General features: G+C 42.4%; 1 protein-coding gene across 3 annotated transcripts in view; it reads right to left on the bottom strand.

The window, feature by feature from the left end:
- LOC144494947 (sorting nexin-24-like) overlaps positions 1–16,515 on the bottom strand; it is a 149,843-nt gene extending 133,328 nt beyond the window's left edge. For 2 of the 3 annotated variants that reach the window (XM_078214596.1, XM_078214597.1), the window contains exon 1: positions 16,262–16,501. In XM_078214596.1, the coding sequence (XP_078070722.1) occupies positions 16,262–16,333 (72 nt within the window). In that variant the 5' untranslated portion in view covers positions 16,334–16,501. Of the gene's footprint in view, positions 1–16,261 lie in introns of all 3 variants that reach the window. The other variant, XM_078214595.1, reaches the window with a different exon arrangement.
- Positions 16,516–17,339: the final 824 nt, after the last annotated feature.

Here is a 17,339-nt window from a genome sequence, read left to right on the forward strand (position 1 = left end):
GCAAGGAGTGTTGTGAACAAAGTGGATGAGCTTAGAGCGTGGATCACTACTTGGAAATATGATGTGGTGGCCATTACAGAGACTTGGATGACTCAGGGACAGGACTGGTTACTTCAAGTGCCAGGTTTCAGATCTTTCAGAAGGGACAAGGAGGGAGGCAAAAGAGGTGGGGGAGTGGCACTGTTGATCAGAGATAATGTCATGGCTGCAGAAAAGATGGACACCATGGAGGGATTGTCTACGGAGTCACCTGAAGAAGGGGCTTAGAGCTTCGAAAGCTTGTGTGGCTTTTGCTACCAAATAAACCTGTTGGACTTTAACCTGGTGTTGTTAAACTTCTTACGGTGGAGGTTAGGAACAGGAAAGGGTCAATAACTTTACTGGGTGTTTTCTATAGGCCGCCCAATAGTAACAGGGATGTTGAGGAGCAGATAGGGAAACAGATCCTGGAAAGGTGTAATAATAGTAAGAAGTTTAACAACACCAGGTTAAAGTCCAACAGGTTTATTTGGTAGCAAAAGCCACACAAGCTTTCGAGGCTCTGAGCCCCTTCTTCAGGTGAAGAAGGGGCTCAGAGCCTCGAAAGCTTGTGTGGCTTTTGCTACCAAATAAACCTGTTGGACTTTAACCTGGTGTTGTTAAACTTCTTACTGTGTTTACCCCAGTCCAACGCCGGCATCTCCACATCAAGGTGTAATAATAACAGAGCTGTAGTGATGGAAGATTTTAATTTCCTAAATATTGATTGGAATCTCCCTAGAGTAAGGGGTGTAGATGGGGAGGAGTTTGTTAGGTGTGTTCAGGAGGGTTCCTTGACACAGTATGTAGATAAGCCTACAAGAGGAGAGGCTGTACTTGATTTGGTATTGGGAAATGAAACTGGTCAGGTGTCCGATCTCTCAAGTGGGAGATCATTTTGGAGATAGTGGTCATAATTCTATCTCCTTTACAATAGCATTGGAGAGAGATAGGATCAGACAAGTTAGAAAAGTGTTTAATTGGAGTAAGGGGAATTATGAGGCTATTGGACTGGAAATTGGAGGCTTAAATTGGAAAGAGGTTTTCTCAGGGAGATGTACGGAAGAAATGTGGCAAATTTTCAGGGAATATTTGTCTGGAGTTCTGCATAGCAACGTTCCAATGAGACTGGGAAGTTATGGTAGGTTACAGGAACCATGGTATACAAAGGCTGTAATGAATCTAGTCAAGAAGAAAAGAAAAGCTTACAAAAGGTTCAGGGAGCTAGGTAATGTTAGAGATCTAGAAGAGTATATGGCTAATAGGAAGGATCTTAAGAAGGAAATTAGGAGAGCCAGAAGGGGTCACGAGAAGGCCTTGGCAGGCAGGATTAAGGAAAACCCCAAGGCATTCTACAAGTATGTGAAGAGCAAGAGGATAAGACGTGAAAGAATAGGACCTATCACGTGTGACAGTGGGAAAGTTTGTATGGAACCGGAAGAAATAGCAGAGGTACTTAATGAATACTTTATTTCAGTATTCACTATGGAAAAGGATCTTGGTGGTTGTAGTGCAGACTTGCAGCGGACTGAAAAGCTTGAGCATGTAGATATTAAGAAAGAGGATGTGTTGGAGCTTTTGAAAAGCATCAAGTTAGATAAGTCGCTGGGACCGGATGAGATGTACCCCAGGTTACTGTGGAAGCCGAGGGAGGAGATTGCTGAGCCTCTGGCGATGATCTTTGCATCATCAATGGAGACGGGAGAGGTTCTGGAGGATTGCAGATGTTGTTCCTTTATTCAAGAAAGGGAGTAGAGATAGCCCTGGAAATTATAGACCAGTGAGTCTAACCTCAGTGGTTGGTACGTTGATGGAGAAGATCCTGAGAGGCAGGATTTATGAACTTTTGGAGAGGTATAATATGATTAAGAATAGTCAGCATGGCTTTGTCAACGGCAGATCATGCCTTACGAGCCTGGTCGAATTTTTTGAGAATGTGAGTAAACACATTGATGAAGGAAGAACATAGAACAGTACAGCACAGGACAGGCCCACGATGTTGTGCCAAGCTTTATCTGAAACCAAGATCAAGCTATCCCACTCCTTATCATCCTGGTGTGCTCCATGTGCCTATCCAATAACCGCTTAAATATTCCTAAAGTGTCTGACTCCACTATCCCTGCAGGCAGTCCATTCCACACCCCAACCACTCTCTGCGTAAAGAACCTACCTCTGATATCCTTCCTATATCTCCCACCATGAACCCTATAGTTATGCCCCCTTGTAATAGCTTCATCCACCCGAGGAAATAGTCTTTGAACGTTCACTCTATCTATCCCCTTCATCATTTTATAAACCTCTATTAAGTCTCCCCTCAGCCTCCTCCGCTCCAGAGAGAACAGCCCTAGCTCCCTCAACCTTTCCTCATAAGACCTACCCTCCAAACCAGGCAGCATCCTGGTAAATCTCCTCTGCACTCTTTCCAGCGCTTCCACATCCTTCTTATAGTGAGGTGACCAGAACTGCACACAATATTCCAAATGTGGTCTCACCAAGGTCCTGTACAGTTGCAGCATAACCACACAGCTCTTAAACTCCAACCCCCTGTTAATAAAGAGCAGTAGATGTAGTACATATGGACTTCAGCAAGGCATTTGATAAGGTGCCCCATGCAAGGCTTATTGAGAAAGTGAGGGGGCATGGGATCCAAGGGGACATTGCTTTGTGGATCCAGAACTCGCTTGCCCACAGAAGGCAAAGAGTGGTTATAGATGGGTCATATTCTGCATGGAGGTCGGTCACCAGTGGAGTGCCCCAGGGACCTGTTCTGGGACCCTGACTCTGTGATTTTTATAAATGACCTGGGTGAGGAAGTGGAGGGATGGGTTGGTAAGTTTGCTGATGACACAAAGGTTGGAGGTGTTGTGGATAGTGTGGAGGGATGTCAGAAGTTGCAGCAAGACATTGATAGGATGCAAGATTGGGCAGAGAAGTGGCAGATGGAGTTCAACCCAGATAAGTGTGAGGTGGTTCATTTTGGCAGGTCAAATAGGATGGCGGAATATAATATTAATGGTAGGACTCTTGGCAGTGTGGAAGATCAGAAGGATCTTGGGGTCTATGTTCATAGGACGCTCAAAGCAGCTGTGCAGGTTGAGGCTGTGGTTAAGAAGGCATATGGTGTACTGGCCTTCATCAATTGAGGAATTGAGTTTAGGGGTCGTGAGATAATGTTGCAGCTATATAAGACCCTGGTCAGACCCCACTTGGAGTACTGTGCTCAGTTCTGGTCGCCTCATTACAGGAAGGATGTGGAAGCCATAGAAAGGGTGCAGAGGAGATTTACAAGGATGTTGCCTGGGATGGGGAGCATGCCTTATGAGGATAGGTTGAGTGAGCTCGGCCGTTTCTCCTTGGAGAGACGAAGGGTGAGGGGTGACCTGATAGAGGTGTATAAGATGTTGAGAGATATTGATTGAGTGGACAGTCAGAGGCTTTCTCCTAGGGCTGAAATGGTTGCCACAAGAGGACACAGGTTTAAGGTGCGGGGGAGTAGGTACAGAGGAGATGTCAGGGTGATGCATTTCTGTTAATGGTAGTTGGGTGGGGCGGGGTTGGGGAAGGAGGCCCCTCTGTGCTGGAGGGGCTCCCCTTTTCAGCTGTGTGTGTGGGGGGGCTGGGGGTGCTCTGAAGTCGGGACTGGCTGGCATGTGTTATATTTGCATACATTGACATTGAAAAAGTGGCCGAATTCCACCTGACAGGTGCAGTTTTCCCAGTGGCGGGAGCACTGGGGGAATCGCACCCAACCTCTTGGCACTTCTTAATTAACTCATACTAAACAAAGGTGCCTGCATACCTGAAGGTTTTGGTTTCAGTTCAAACTGCGACTCCACTGTACTTAAAGGATTTACCATGCAAAGGTAAACAGGGTTAAATGACAGGGTTCCTGCACGGGAAGTCAGCTGGGCGGGGGGTGGGGGGGGGGCTTTTTTCCCCCTCCCTTAAGCATCACTGCACTTTCTGTACTTCACTAATACCTCTGCTGATTTGCTCCCCTTCTCCCTCTCATATCATATAGCGGCAGGTTGGCACTGCTGCTTCACAGTGCCAGGGACCCGGGTTCGATTCCCGGCTTGGCTCACTGTCTGTGTGGAGTTTGCATGTTCTCCCCGTGTCTGCGCGGGTTTCCTCCGGGTGCTCCGGTTTCCTCCCACCTTCTGAAAGACATGCTGGTTAGGTGCATTGACCTGAACAGGCACCAGACTGTGGCGACTAGGGGAATTTCACAGTAACTTCATTGCAGTGTTAATGTAATCCTTACTTGTGACTAATAAATTAACCTTAACTTTATATCCTGAATATCTCTCGTCATCCACGGCTCCCTGGGCTTGTTACTCCTGCCCATCATCCTAGAGGGAATACGCTGTGCCTGTACCCTCCCCATTTCCCCACAAGTATCTGTTCACAGTCTGTCTTGGCCAGATCCTACCTTATTTTACTAAAATCCACCCTTCCCCAATTGCAACTTGTCAGTTTCTTGCTCCATAACAAGCTTAAATTGTACCAAGTTGTGGTCACTATCACTAAAATGCTCCCCCACTATCACCTCACCCACCTGTCTGGCTTCATTCCCCAGAATTAGGTCCAGCACTGTGCCATCCCTCGTTGAATCACCTACATTTTGACGTAACAAGTTTTTCTGTACATATTTCAAGAAATTCACCCCATTCAAGTCCCTAACACTATGTCTATCTCAATTAATGTTGGGAAAGTTGAAATCACCTAATATAATTACTCTATTGCTATTGATTTTACACACCTCTGCAAATTATGTACATATTTGCTCCTCAATTTTCCACTGACTATCTGGAGGTCTTTAGTGTGGCTAGTAATGTGGCTGCCCTTTTTTTAAAAAATCCCTAAACTCTCCACACAAAGCTTCATACAATCCCCTCCAAGATCTCATCTCTCCTTACTGCAGTAACTGACTCCTTAATTAATAATGCAATACCTCCTCCTCTTTTGACCCTTCCCATCTTGCCTAAAGATCCCATATCCCACAATGTTGAGCTGCCAATCCGGCCCCTCCCTCAACTATGTCTCTGTGATGGCTACTATATCACAATTCCACATGTCAATCTCATCCATTTTACCTGTAATACTCCTGGCATTAAAGTCAAGGCCATCAAGCCTTCTTTACACCCTTGAAACTTCCCCTCCGACCTGATTGTTTTACTGTATTATGCTGTGTCCCTATGCTAACAGTCTGTGTCCCCTCCCTTTGCCAAATTAATTTAAACTCCTCCCAACAGCACCAGCACCCCCACACACAAGGATGTTAGTTCCGCCCTGGTTCAGATGTTGACCTTCTCACTTGTACAGGTCCCGTCTTTCCCAGAAACGGTCCTAATGATCCAGGAATTGAAGCCTTCTGTCCTTCACCAACTCTTCATCCGCGCTATTCTTCTATTTTTGTATCCGTAAGCACATGGCACTGGGAGTAATCCAAAGATTACAACCCGAGAGGTTCTGCTTTTTAGCCTATTGCCTAACTCCTGAATTTTTGATGCAAGACTTCATCATTGGTATCAACATGTACCATGACCTCTGGAATACAGATTTGCGAGCAGGACCCCAGTGGACTCCTGAACTACCTGCCTGTTGGATTACCCATTCCCTTCCTTCCTCAAGTCCCTTCAGCTGCGGTGTGACTACTTTTCTAAACATGCTATCCACGATGCTTTCAGACTCAACAGTTGTTCCAGCTCCTTTGCTTATTGTAAGGGGAATGGGATACAAAAGTAGGGATGGTTTGCTATAGTTGTATGGGACATTGGGAAAGCCATTAAGAGTAGAAGCAACGTATACCCTTGAAGTCACCATCAGCTGAAGCACAGCCTCAAAATTTGATCAGTGCAAGAGACACAGAAAATGGCAGCAGATCTCGAGAGCATATCTAAAGTGCTGCGATAATAGAAAATGCTGGAAAAACTCTGGCAGCATCTCTGGACGGAGAAACAGTGTGAATGTTTCAAGTCCAATTCCAATATGAAGTCAGGAATGTGGTGGAAGATCCCTCACTTGCTTGGATAACAGAATCTCCAACACTGAAGCAACTCATCACCAGGCTGCTTGTCATAAAGCGCCATCCAATCACCTTAAACGCTCACTCCCTCTATCACTGACACACCATGGCTGCAACCATGTATACCATCTACAAGATGCACAACAGCAACATTCCTTCAACAACATTTTGCAAATCTGCAACCTCTACTATCTGGATGAATTAGGGTAGCAGGTGCAGGAACACAACCTGCAAGCTCCCTAGCATGATGCACGTCATGCTGACTTGGAAAAATACTGCTGTTTTCATCACCAGATCAAAATTTATAATGCACACTCCAGGATATCCCAAAATCACAGAGCTAATGATGTACCTTTGTAGAAATTGCAATATCCTGCAAACATCAATGCGACAATGCAGATAATCTGTTTTAATAGTGTTAGTTCATCATCAATCGTTATTATTTCAACTAGAAAAAGGATATGCACAAGTCAAAGTCATTGGGGATGGGGTAGTTTCATATGGTGCACGTTTGCTGATGGTAAAAGAGATCAATTCATGAGGGGCCTGTTCTGCAACAAGTGGTTATCAGGTGTCACTGCAGGTTGTTATTTTCAGTTTCAGCACCTGCTGCCAAGCCGATTTGGCCACTAATTGTGGTGGTTGTGCATGTCAACCCAAAGGCCATGTCTCCATTTTCCTCTGTCACCAACTAATGTCTCCCTGGTGTGAGAATCGATGTAACTGGAACATATAATTTATTTAATTTCTCTGGATCAGAATCCTGAATTTCATACCTGGCACAAAAACTGGATGTCAATTAGTACATTAACAAGGAAATAAAATATTTAAAATCAATTTCCATTGATCCTTTCAGAAATGCAAATTTTCCTGGGGTTTTCTTTGGATTCTAAGATGGAAGCACATGACATCAGTCTGGTCTTTAAATATATCTTTTGCCATCAGTTAAATTATGTCACCAGAGAATCAAATCAGCATTCCAAGGCAGAATTTCAGAACCAAATTGTGGAGGCAAGTTTGTTTGTTGATATCATTTAACAAGCTGCTCGCCTATTGTGCAGGTTGGGAAAGGCATTCAGAGTAGAAGCAATGTATACCCTTGAAGTCACCATCAGCTGAAGCAAGGCCTCAAAATTTGATCAGTGCAAGAGACACGAAAAATGGCAGATCTAAAGAGGACGAGCAAAGTTTGAACTTTCAAACTTGGCATTTAAATTCATAGAAGTAATGATTGTAAATAATTGTGGCTTCGCATTTGGTTTAACTGTGCCTTACTAATACTATTTTGAGGAATAGTGATATTCAAAATAAAAACATAACTTCATTGATTCTCTTCATATTTACCCTGAATTTTGATCCCCATTCTCTGCTTTTTGTTATGATAGAGATATATGGTATAGAATCCTTACAGTGCAGAAGGAGGTCATTCAGCCCATTGAGTCTGCACTGACAACAATCCCATCTGGGCCCTATCCCTTTAACTCCACATATTTATCCCGCTAATCCCTCTAACCTATGCATCCCGCGACACAAAGGGGCAATTTAGCATGGCCAATGCACCTAACCCGCACATCTTTGGATTATAGAAGGAAACCGGAGCACCCGGGAGGAAACCCATGCAGACACAGGGAGAACTTCCACACAGTGACCCAAGCCAGGAATCGAACACAGGCCCCTGGAGCTGTAAGGCAGCACTGTTAATCACTGTTCCACCGTGCCGCTATGCTATGCTGTGACAGTCTGCTCAAATCCCAAAGGGAAACTTGAACAAGCTATCACAACAATTTGCAATTTGTATTTTTTGAGAAGATATCTGAAATCAGGAGAAATTATTTCCAACTATTTGCAAACATTTCAAAAAATTACTTTTATGCAGTTAACAGTACTTTTACAAACATGTCCAGAAATGATTTTGATTAATTGACTCAAAGCTAAAGATCCCTTTCAGGCAACAGTCCTTATCGATTTGAATCTATACCAATTCCAGTAATATTACCATAAATCCACTGTTTCTACAGGGGAAGTCTTACACAGGCTTTTTTCTCTTTCTCACTTGATACTGGGAAGCTAAAGCTGGTCTCAAAACCCTGCAAACACAAACACCTTCCTCTGGAGGTTGGTAGCAGCTGTTTCTTCACAGGTCTGTTTGCAGGACATACTGCTTTAGAATCTCATAAGCACACCTACCTATATAGCTTTCAGTCTTCATAATTTTTTCCCCTCCATCTATTGTTTTACATTCTTTTAGAAGTTCCTTTTCTCAGAATCTACAGGTCTTTCATATTATTTTATGGTTACTACTTCTCGGGCAAGAGTAAACCTACTGATCACTGCCAATTTTACATGTTCTTTTTGAAATACAATAGTTAACTTCAAGTCACTTCCCTTATCTACCCAAATGTAAATTTCTATTCATATTGCCCACCGGTACTCCATCTTAGCTCTACTCATTCCCATTTCAAATTACTTGCTTTCACACATAATTAAAACTTGATTGACAATTTCCCACATCAAGACATTAGCTCATCCAGAAGTTTAGATTTCACATTAACCTAAATATATTAAATGACAAACAGGAATTTCAGCATCTTAGATCATTTGGTCCATCTTGCCTGTGTGAGTACTCAGTCCACATTTTAATATCACTGCCTTGTGGTTTAGTGGGATAAATACGTGGAGTTAAAGGGATAGGACCTAGGTGGGATTGTTGTCAGTGCAGACTCAGTGGGCCGAATGACGACCTTCTGCACTGTATGATTTAATATTTTTGTCCCCAAATCCAGCTGTCTCTTAAATGCCACACAAATAACCATTTGTGGCAAAACCCTTGCATGAAGAAAATCTTCTAACCTGCCCATTTATGCTTTTAGCACAAATCCTAAATTATTGGCCTTACTATGGGAATTAAATATTCCATGGTACTCAACATTTAAAAGACAGGCATAATGGAAAAGAATGGAAGGAGCCCTGATAATAAAGGATAATCATGATGTGGAGATGCCGGCGTTGGACTGGGGTAAACACAGTAAGAAGTTTAACAACACCAGGTTAAAGTCCAACAGGTTTATTTGGCAGCAAATACCATAAGCTTTCGGAGCGCTGCTCCTTCGTCAGATGGAGTGGAAATGTGCTCTCAAACAGTGCACAGAGGCACAAAAAATCAAGTTACAGAATACTGATTAGAATGCGAATCCCTACAGCCAGCCAGGTCTTAAAGGTACAGACAATGTGGGTGGAGGGAGCATCAAACACAGGTTAAAGAGATGTGTATTGTCTCCAGACAGAACAGCTAGTGAGATTCTGCAAGTCCAGGGGGTAAGCTTGCAGCATCCAGAGCGACACCAGCAGCACTGGTTCAATTCCCGTACCAGCTAAGGTACCAATTCCCGTACCATGCATTTGACAAGCTCCCACAGGGCAGACTGGTACAAAAACTAAAATCATATGGGATTCAGGGTGGGCTGGCTAGATGGATACAGAACTGGCTTGGTCATAGAAAACAGAGTAGCGGTGGAAAGGCGTTTTTCAGAATGGAGATCTGTAGCTAGTGGTGTTCCACAGGGACCAGTGCTGGGACCTCAGTTGTTTGTAGTATATACAAGTGATCTGGAGGAAAATATGGGTGGTCTGATTAGTATCTTTGAGGATGACACGAAGATTGGTGGAGTTGCTGATAGTGCCGGACATGTCAGAGGATACAATGTAGATAGATTGGAGACTTGGGCACATAAATGGTAGATGGAGTTTAATCCAGACAAATGGGAGGTGGTGCATTTTGGAGGATCAAATTTAGGTGTGAATTTTACTGTAAGTGGCTAAACCCTTAGGAACATTAACAGAGGGATATTGGCGTGCAGGTCCAGAGTTCCCTAAAAGTGGAAACACAGGCTGAATAAACTAGGAGAGGTTGAATAAACTAGAATTGTTATCACAGGAAAGACGGAGGCTGAGGGGAGACCTGATAGAGGTCTACAAAATTATGAGAGGTATAAACAGGGTGGATAGTCAAAGGCTTTTTCCCAGGGTGGAAGTGTCAATTACAAGGGGGCACAGGTTCAAGGTGAGAGGGGAAAAGCTTAAGGGAGATAGGCAGGGGAAGCTTTTCATGCAGAGAGTGGTGGGTGCCTGGAACGTGCTGCCAGAGGCGGTGGTGGAAGCAGGCACATTAGCAACATTTAAGAGGTATCTGGATGGGTACACGAATAGGGAGGGAATAAAGGGATATGGACCGAGTAAGGGCAGTGATGATTTTTTTAGTTTAGTTGGAGCATCACAATCAGCACAGGCTTGGAGGGCCAAAGGGCCTGTTCATGTTCTTCTTAGGAAGGCCTGCCTGCTCAACCTTGCCCCTCACCTGAGGTGCAGTGATCCTCTGGTTAAATCACCTCTGGTCAGCTCTCTCCCTCAAAAGGAGAGAGCAGCCTTTGGTCATCTCTCCCTCTCAAAGAGAACAGCCTATGGTCATCTGGGTCTATGGCAATCTTAACATACCTAATAGCCATTGTTCTTTTGCACAAAGTATTAATCGAGAAATAATAAGAGCTTTTATCAAAAATAATGCAATAGTCTTGGGGTGCTCTATCTTCACATAGATCCATTAAATCAAATTGTCAAAGAAAGTCTTGAGTTCATCGATGGTTTTCGAGAACAATATGTTGCAAACCAATCAAGAATAAGCCTATTTTAGATTTTGAATTGTGCAATTGGGTGGGGTTAATTAATAACCCCATAGTAAAGGACCAAAGAGGTCAAATGCTCACAACATGATAAACTTAAATGTAAAATTCTGATAGTGACATACACCAAACAAGAGTCTTAAACTTAAATAAAGTAAATCATGCAAGTATGGAGGGAAGAGTTAAATAAGTAAATTGGAAAAAAAAATGAAAGACATATGGAAACCATTTAAATAACTCATTTGCAACAAAAAATCTTTCCATTGAGAAACAAAAGCTCCACGTGCAAAATAATCCATCCACAACTGGCTGAAGTAAAAGGATATTGCTAGGCTAAAAAAGTTTTTAATGTCACAGATTATGTTAAAGGAATGCAAGAGTTTTAGCTATCAGCAAACAGTAACCAAAGATTGAGGAAAAAAATAGAATGAGAATGAACTCACGAAATATAAAAAGATATTTTAAGAGCTGCTACAATATGTAAATGATGGTCTCTTCGAGCGTGAGAAATTATAATAGGGAATTAGGAAATAGTGAAGATGGTAAACAAATATTTTGCATCCGTTTTCACAACAAATAAAACACAGACCAAAAGTATGTGGGTACCTATGGACAAATAAGAGTGAAGAACAGAAGGTAATTAATCAGTGGAGGAAATGTATTGGAGAAACTTAAGGAACTGAAAGCGAACCAATCCTTTGGACCTAATGATATACACCCCAAGGTTCAACGATCGAAATCTTTTAAGAAGTTCCTGGATTATAGAATGATCCCCGTGGATTGGAAGGTTGCAAACATAACAGCATTATTCAAGAAAGAATGTAGAAAGAAAAAAAGGGAACTACAGGCCAGTTTTGTCTGACATTAGCCATCTGGAAAATGCTGGAATCTATTATTAAAAGTGGTAACAAGGCACACAGAAATTCATAGCATGATTAAGCAGAATTGACATGGTTCTATAAAAGGGGAATCATGTTTGACTAACTTAGCTTCTTGAGGATGCAGCTGACAAGAATAGATAAAGGGGAAGCAATGGATACAGTATAAATCAGATTTGCCAAAAGGGGTCGAGAAAGTGCCACAAAGGATCATGTGATATGGGTTAATACATTCACATGGATAGGGAATTATTTCACAGACAGAAAACAGATTTGGAATAAATGGGTCATTTTTAAGTTGGAAGACTGCAATTAGAAGGTTGCTGCAAGGATCAGTGTGGGCCTCAATGACTTACAATCTAAATTAATAATTCAAATGAAGGTACTAGAAACAGTATATGCAAACCTACGTGGGATAATAAGCTGTGAGAAGGATCCATAGAGGCTGCAAAGAGACAAGGGAGATGGAGTATAATGTGGGGAATCGTGAGGTTACTCACTTTGGCAGCGAGAATAGAAAAGCAGAGTATTTTTTAAAATATAGGCCTTTAATTGTAGCAAGACATCATTTTTCGTACCTTGCAATAATCATAAAAGGGCTTTGGTACTGAAGCATTCACCAAAACTGCTGAATTTTGGTCTCCTTATTTAAGGAAAGCTGTACTTGCCCTGGAGATATGTAGTGAAGGTTCACTAGACTCCGTGGATGAAAGGGTTGTACAATGATGAGGTTCAGTAGATTGGGTCTCTACTTGCTGGAATTTAGGAGACAGAAGTAATCTCACTGAATTATACAATTGAGGGAATTTAACAAGAAAGATGCTAAGACGTTATTTCTCGTGGCTGGAGACTCTAGAATTAGGGTTCATAGTCTCAGATCAAGGATTATGAATGAATCTACAATTAACAACCCCAGAGGACTTTAAATTCCCAGTAATTGAGTCTATTCAAGGCTGAGAGAGATGTTTGAAGTCTAGGGGAATCAAATGACATAGCTATGGGTGAGGAAAGTGGAACTGATATCAAAGTTCAGCAGTGAATACATAAAACAGAGCACAGAAATAGTCCATTCAGCCCATGCAGAGCAACCTCATATGGTCATTTGGTCTATGTCTGTTTATATTGCTCATTTTTTATGGATTCACTGCTGGCCATCTCACACCATTGTCAATATCTTTGAAATACCTCAATTATACCCTTCCCTTAAAACCTTCTTTGTTCCAACTAATGCAGTATCATTTTTTCTAAGATTCTCAATATAAATATACTCTCTTTACCCCGGTAAATCAACAGGGACATCGCTTACTCTGGCCCAATAATCAATCTCAGTTTGCCTATGTTTGCTCTGCTTTTTTTTTAAATTAAAAAAAGCAAAAATGTACTACTTTTCATTTAACCACAATGAACTGCGGCACAGTGGTTAGCACTGCTGCCTCACAGCGCCAGGCACTCGGGTTCAATTCCTGGCTTAGGTCACTGTCTGTGCAGAATCTGCAGGTTCTCCCCATGTCTACATGGGTTTCCTCTGGGTGCTCCAGTTTCCTCCCACAGTCTGAAAGACGTGCTGGTTAGGTGCATTGGCCATGCTAAATTCTCCCTCGGTGTACCCAAACAGGCGTCAGAGAGTGTGATGACTAGGGAATTTTCACAGTAACTTCATTGCAATGTTAATGTAAAATGCTTACATTAATAAATAAACTTAAACTGAACCACGTGAAAAATATGCTCGCTCCCAATCAAACTATGTCCTTCTTCAGTTGCTGTCAATCTATTCTCTGCCATCTTCAAATACTCAGAGAGGCATGAAAACAAATCCCTGGATACATTAAATATATATCTGGGAATTGGATTTACGTTGGTAATTGTATTCTAGAACTCTATAAGCATAGAATGGTTACGGCACAAAGAGCCTGCTGTTTTCATGCCAGTTCCCTGCAAGAGCAAATCAGCTGGTTCCATTCCTGCAATTTTATCCTGTAGCTCTGCAAATTCTCTCTTCAGGTGCTTTTTCAATTTCCTTTTGAAAGCCACAACAGAATCCCCCTCCGTCAAACTCTTAGGCAGTACATTCCAAATCCTAGCTACTCAAGTCCTTCTTCATATTGCCGTCACCTCTTTAGTTAATAATTTAAATTAATGACCTCTGGGTCTTGACCCATCCACTGACTGTTTCTCTCCATCTACTCTTTCTGGACCACTCAGAATACCTACAGTGCAGGAGGTGGCCATTTGGCCCATCAAGCCTGCACCAACAACAATCCCATCCAGGCCCTATCCCTGTAACCCCTGACATGAAGGGGCAATTTTTATTATGGCCAATTAATCTAACCTGCACATCTTTGGACTGTGGGAGGAAACACACACAGACATGGGGAGAAAGTGCAAACTTCACACAGACAGCCAACCGAGGCCGGAATTGAACCCGGAGCCCTGGCGCTGTGAGGCAGCAGTGCTGGGTTTATCCTTGCAGCCTGTTTTTGAACAAAGGTGTAACATTTGCTATTCTCCGGTCCTCCGGCACCACCCATGTATCCAAGATTATCCTTGCACAGTTTCCTCTCTTTCTATGGCAGCCTTCCATCTCGATGCTTTGTGCCGTCAGTTGAGCATTGCCTGGTGAGGCTCAAGAGCTACACTCTGACAAGACAGTGTCCGTCTCATTTTCTGCAGAGGAAGACAATGAGCTGAGAAGATTCACAAGTTGCTGGCCTCTTTTCTCTGGACCATCTTCTCAGTGAGCTGAGCTCTTCATCACCGCTTGCCTCTTCCAATGCCCTTCTAAACAGTCAACTTCCAGGGATCATGGCCGTCAGTGACTGTCCTCCCTTACCTCTCTTCTGTATCTTCAAATGCATCCCATCTATTCCTGGTGAGTTATCAACCTTAAGTATAGCCTTTTTAAAATCAATTTTTAGCCCATTCAGTATCTCAACTACCTCCTCTTTCACTGCGACTTGGGCAGTATCTTCTTCCTTAATAAAGACAGATGCAAAGGATTAGTTTAGTACCTCAGCCACGCCCTCAGCTTCAAATGGAAATCCCCTTTACAGCACCATTCCTCCTCTGAGGCATTTGGATCCCCTTTAACTTCTGGTAAACACTGAATGGGGAAAAGAAGCTTTTGTAGTTGAATAATTTGATGTGAACCAAAATGCTATTTGGTTTTATTTATTGTAGTTCACTGGAAAATATGACAACATAAAAGGAGCGGAAATAGGCCATTCAGCTCCTCAAGCATATTGTCCTATTCAATCAGATCATGTTCACTCTGCTTCATAGCATCTTACATTATGGACATTTTGCAGAAAAAAATGATTACAATTAGAGATGGTAGAATTAAGCTACTATTGTACAATGTTTGTAACTCCATCTGCAGAAAAAGGGGCATTTATTTGATTCATCACAATTTCCCACCTCAGTAACTGCATATATCATTTGGACTGATTTTGTTGTTCCATAAATCTGAAATCAATTATGAGGACGGTCATGTGTAAAGGACATAGCATTCGTTAACCCTTTTCTGGTTCATTAATCAACTAAATAAATATGCGCCTAACTGTTTGAGGGGGACATTACTAAAGGCATCACAACAACAACTTCTGGAAAACTCTCAGCTAACACCTGGCATTTCACTGCACACCACAGAAAAGAGACTCATTCTGAAAAGGCAAGGCTACATGGTAGCAACATATGTTAAAAAAACTCCAACTGAATGCATTTTAATTTTATGCTATACATCTCTAATATGATATTCTAAATGCATCACCAGTTACAGATCTGTAACTACCAGCACTTCGAGCAAGTTAAACAACTCAAATTATATTCCCCAATTACAACTCTGAAAGAGCATATAAATAATTATATTACTAGGTATTTTCCACAAATCAAGTGATATGGAATGCAAATTCTTCATTTTGTTTGACCGAGAATCGGTAATTTTAATCACTGTATTTTATGGCTCTTTGGGATACTTCTTGTTATACAGCCTTCCCCCCCAAAAGCAAACAGCTAATGTTTTGAACTGGCTGCCTCACAAAGCTTAAGAGCTAACTGAAGTAGTAGATTTGTAAATTTGTAAAACATTTAGCTGCGCACCATGTATCAACTTTGACATCCTGAATATTACCTTCAGATTCGGAATAGGGAGAAAACGGAGATACCCAATGTTTGTAAACAAAACGTTTGATGGCGGCCTGTCTATTTCATTGATACTTGACCTGTATTTCATTGATGTAAATTAGAGGATGGATGGCATTTCCCAATCGTGGCCACTTTTCCCTGCACTGTCCTGAAATCGCTCCACGATTTATATTCCAGTGCAAGGCTAAAGTACTTCAGTGACCTAGAATCATGATCAAACCCAGCCGCTTTCGCCACCATAGCGAGGACTAGTGCAAGCTAAGAGCGTGCTTGCATTTTAAAAATATAATTGGTGAAAAGTGCTCGCCAAGCGCGAGTTGGACCAAGAAGTTTAAGATATAGGACTCGTTGCAAACACTTAGCAGCTTTGGTAAATCCAACATCATCCCCTGGGTCCGTTCTAGATTTGTGCGCTGCGTGAGTGAGTGGAGGTGCGCACAGGTGAGAAATGGAAATACTAAGCCAGTTTTTAAGTGATGTGGCGGCCTAGAAAGGGAGTGCCATAATCTCCTTGTCCTTACCGTGTATCCTCTCTCGAGATCACTCTCCTCATATCTGAAGGACGGGATGGCCACTTCTATCATGTGGTGCATGGTACAGAGCAGTTCCTAGGATAAGAATCACTCGACCGAACAAAATACGTAAATTGCCACTTCCCAAAAAAAGAGCGCAGGCGATGTTTCACTCCGGTGTCAGGAAGCTCCTTCCCGCCTGGAGCAACACACTCCCACTCAGCACCGACCAAAAGCCATTTGCAAAGGAAAATCACGTGAGCGCCTGTCCGTGTCATGTGATCCCGGTATTAGAATGTTGCAACCTTGGCCGCGTTCCATTCCTGGGACAGGGTTCCAGAACGCGCCGAGACAATTCGCCTTTCTTTCAAACGCAGCAAGTCCGAGGTGAAACCCGATCGTGTAGCAGAGACTAACAGCAAACAGCAACAATACCCGGGCGCTGCTAAAACATTGTTGTATTAGCAACGGAGAAAGCATCTAAGAGATGCAAGGTAATAAATCGCGTGGAGAAGGTAAATCCATAACACTACTTCAGGTATTAGTTGGCACTACTCAGGCCTCTGAGTCAAGCAGGGACGCAACTCTTACAAGGTTTAGGCACGTAATTTAGAGTGACAGTTGAGTGCTCAGGAAGTGTTATTTCGTTAGAAAAGCTGTTCTTCAGGGGGAGTTTTGAAGTGAAAAGTTAATACTCCAAACTCAAGTTTCCTCATTGATTCTGAGCCTTGATCTGAAATACAACAGTTCATTGCTTTGTCTTTGCTCCAACACCAATGCTTCTGCTTATTTTAACAACCTTATTTTCCTAAATGAGCAGGTAATGTACCAATTTCTTTTTTTTTCCCATTCTATGTTTTTGGTACTTCTATAACCATAAGAACTGCTCCTGTCTATCTCTGATTTTGAGCCATCTGCCACTGAGTGTTGCATATCCTCTTACTTTTTGTACCTTCCCCCATTGAGGTAACAAGGATGTGGGAAGCATTCCCTGTATGGTCACATAAATCTTGGGCTTTATTGTTAGATCTGAACTATATTAATAAATACACAGAAATAGGGATATGACTTCAATTCACGATGACAC

The sequence above is a fragment of the Mustelus asterias genome, chromosome 6, assembly GCF_964213995.1.
Source record: "Mustelus asterias chromosome 6, sMusAst1.hap1.1, whole genome shotgun sequence".
Lineage (NCBI taxonomy): Eukaryota > Metazoa > Chordata > Chondrichthyes > Carcharhiniformes > Triakidae > Mustelus > Mustelus asterias.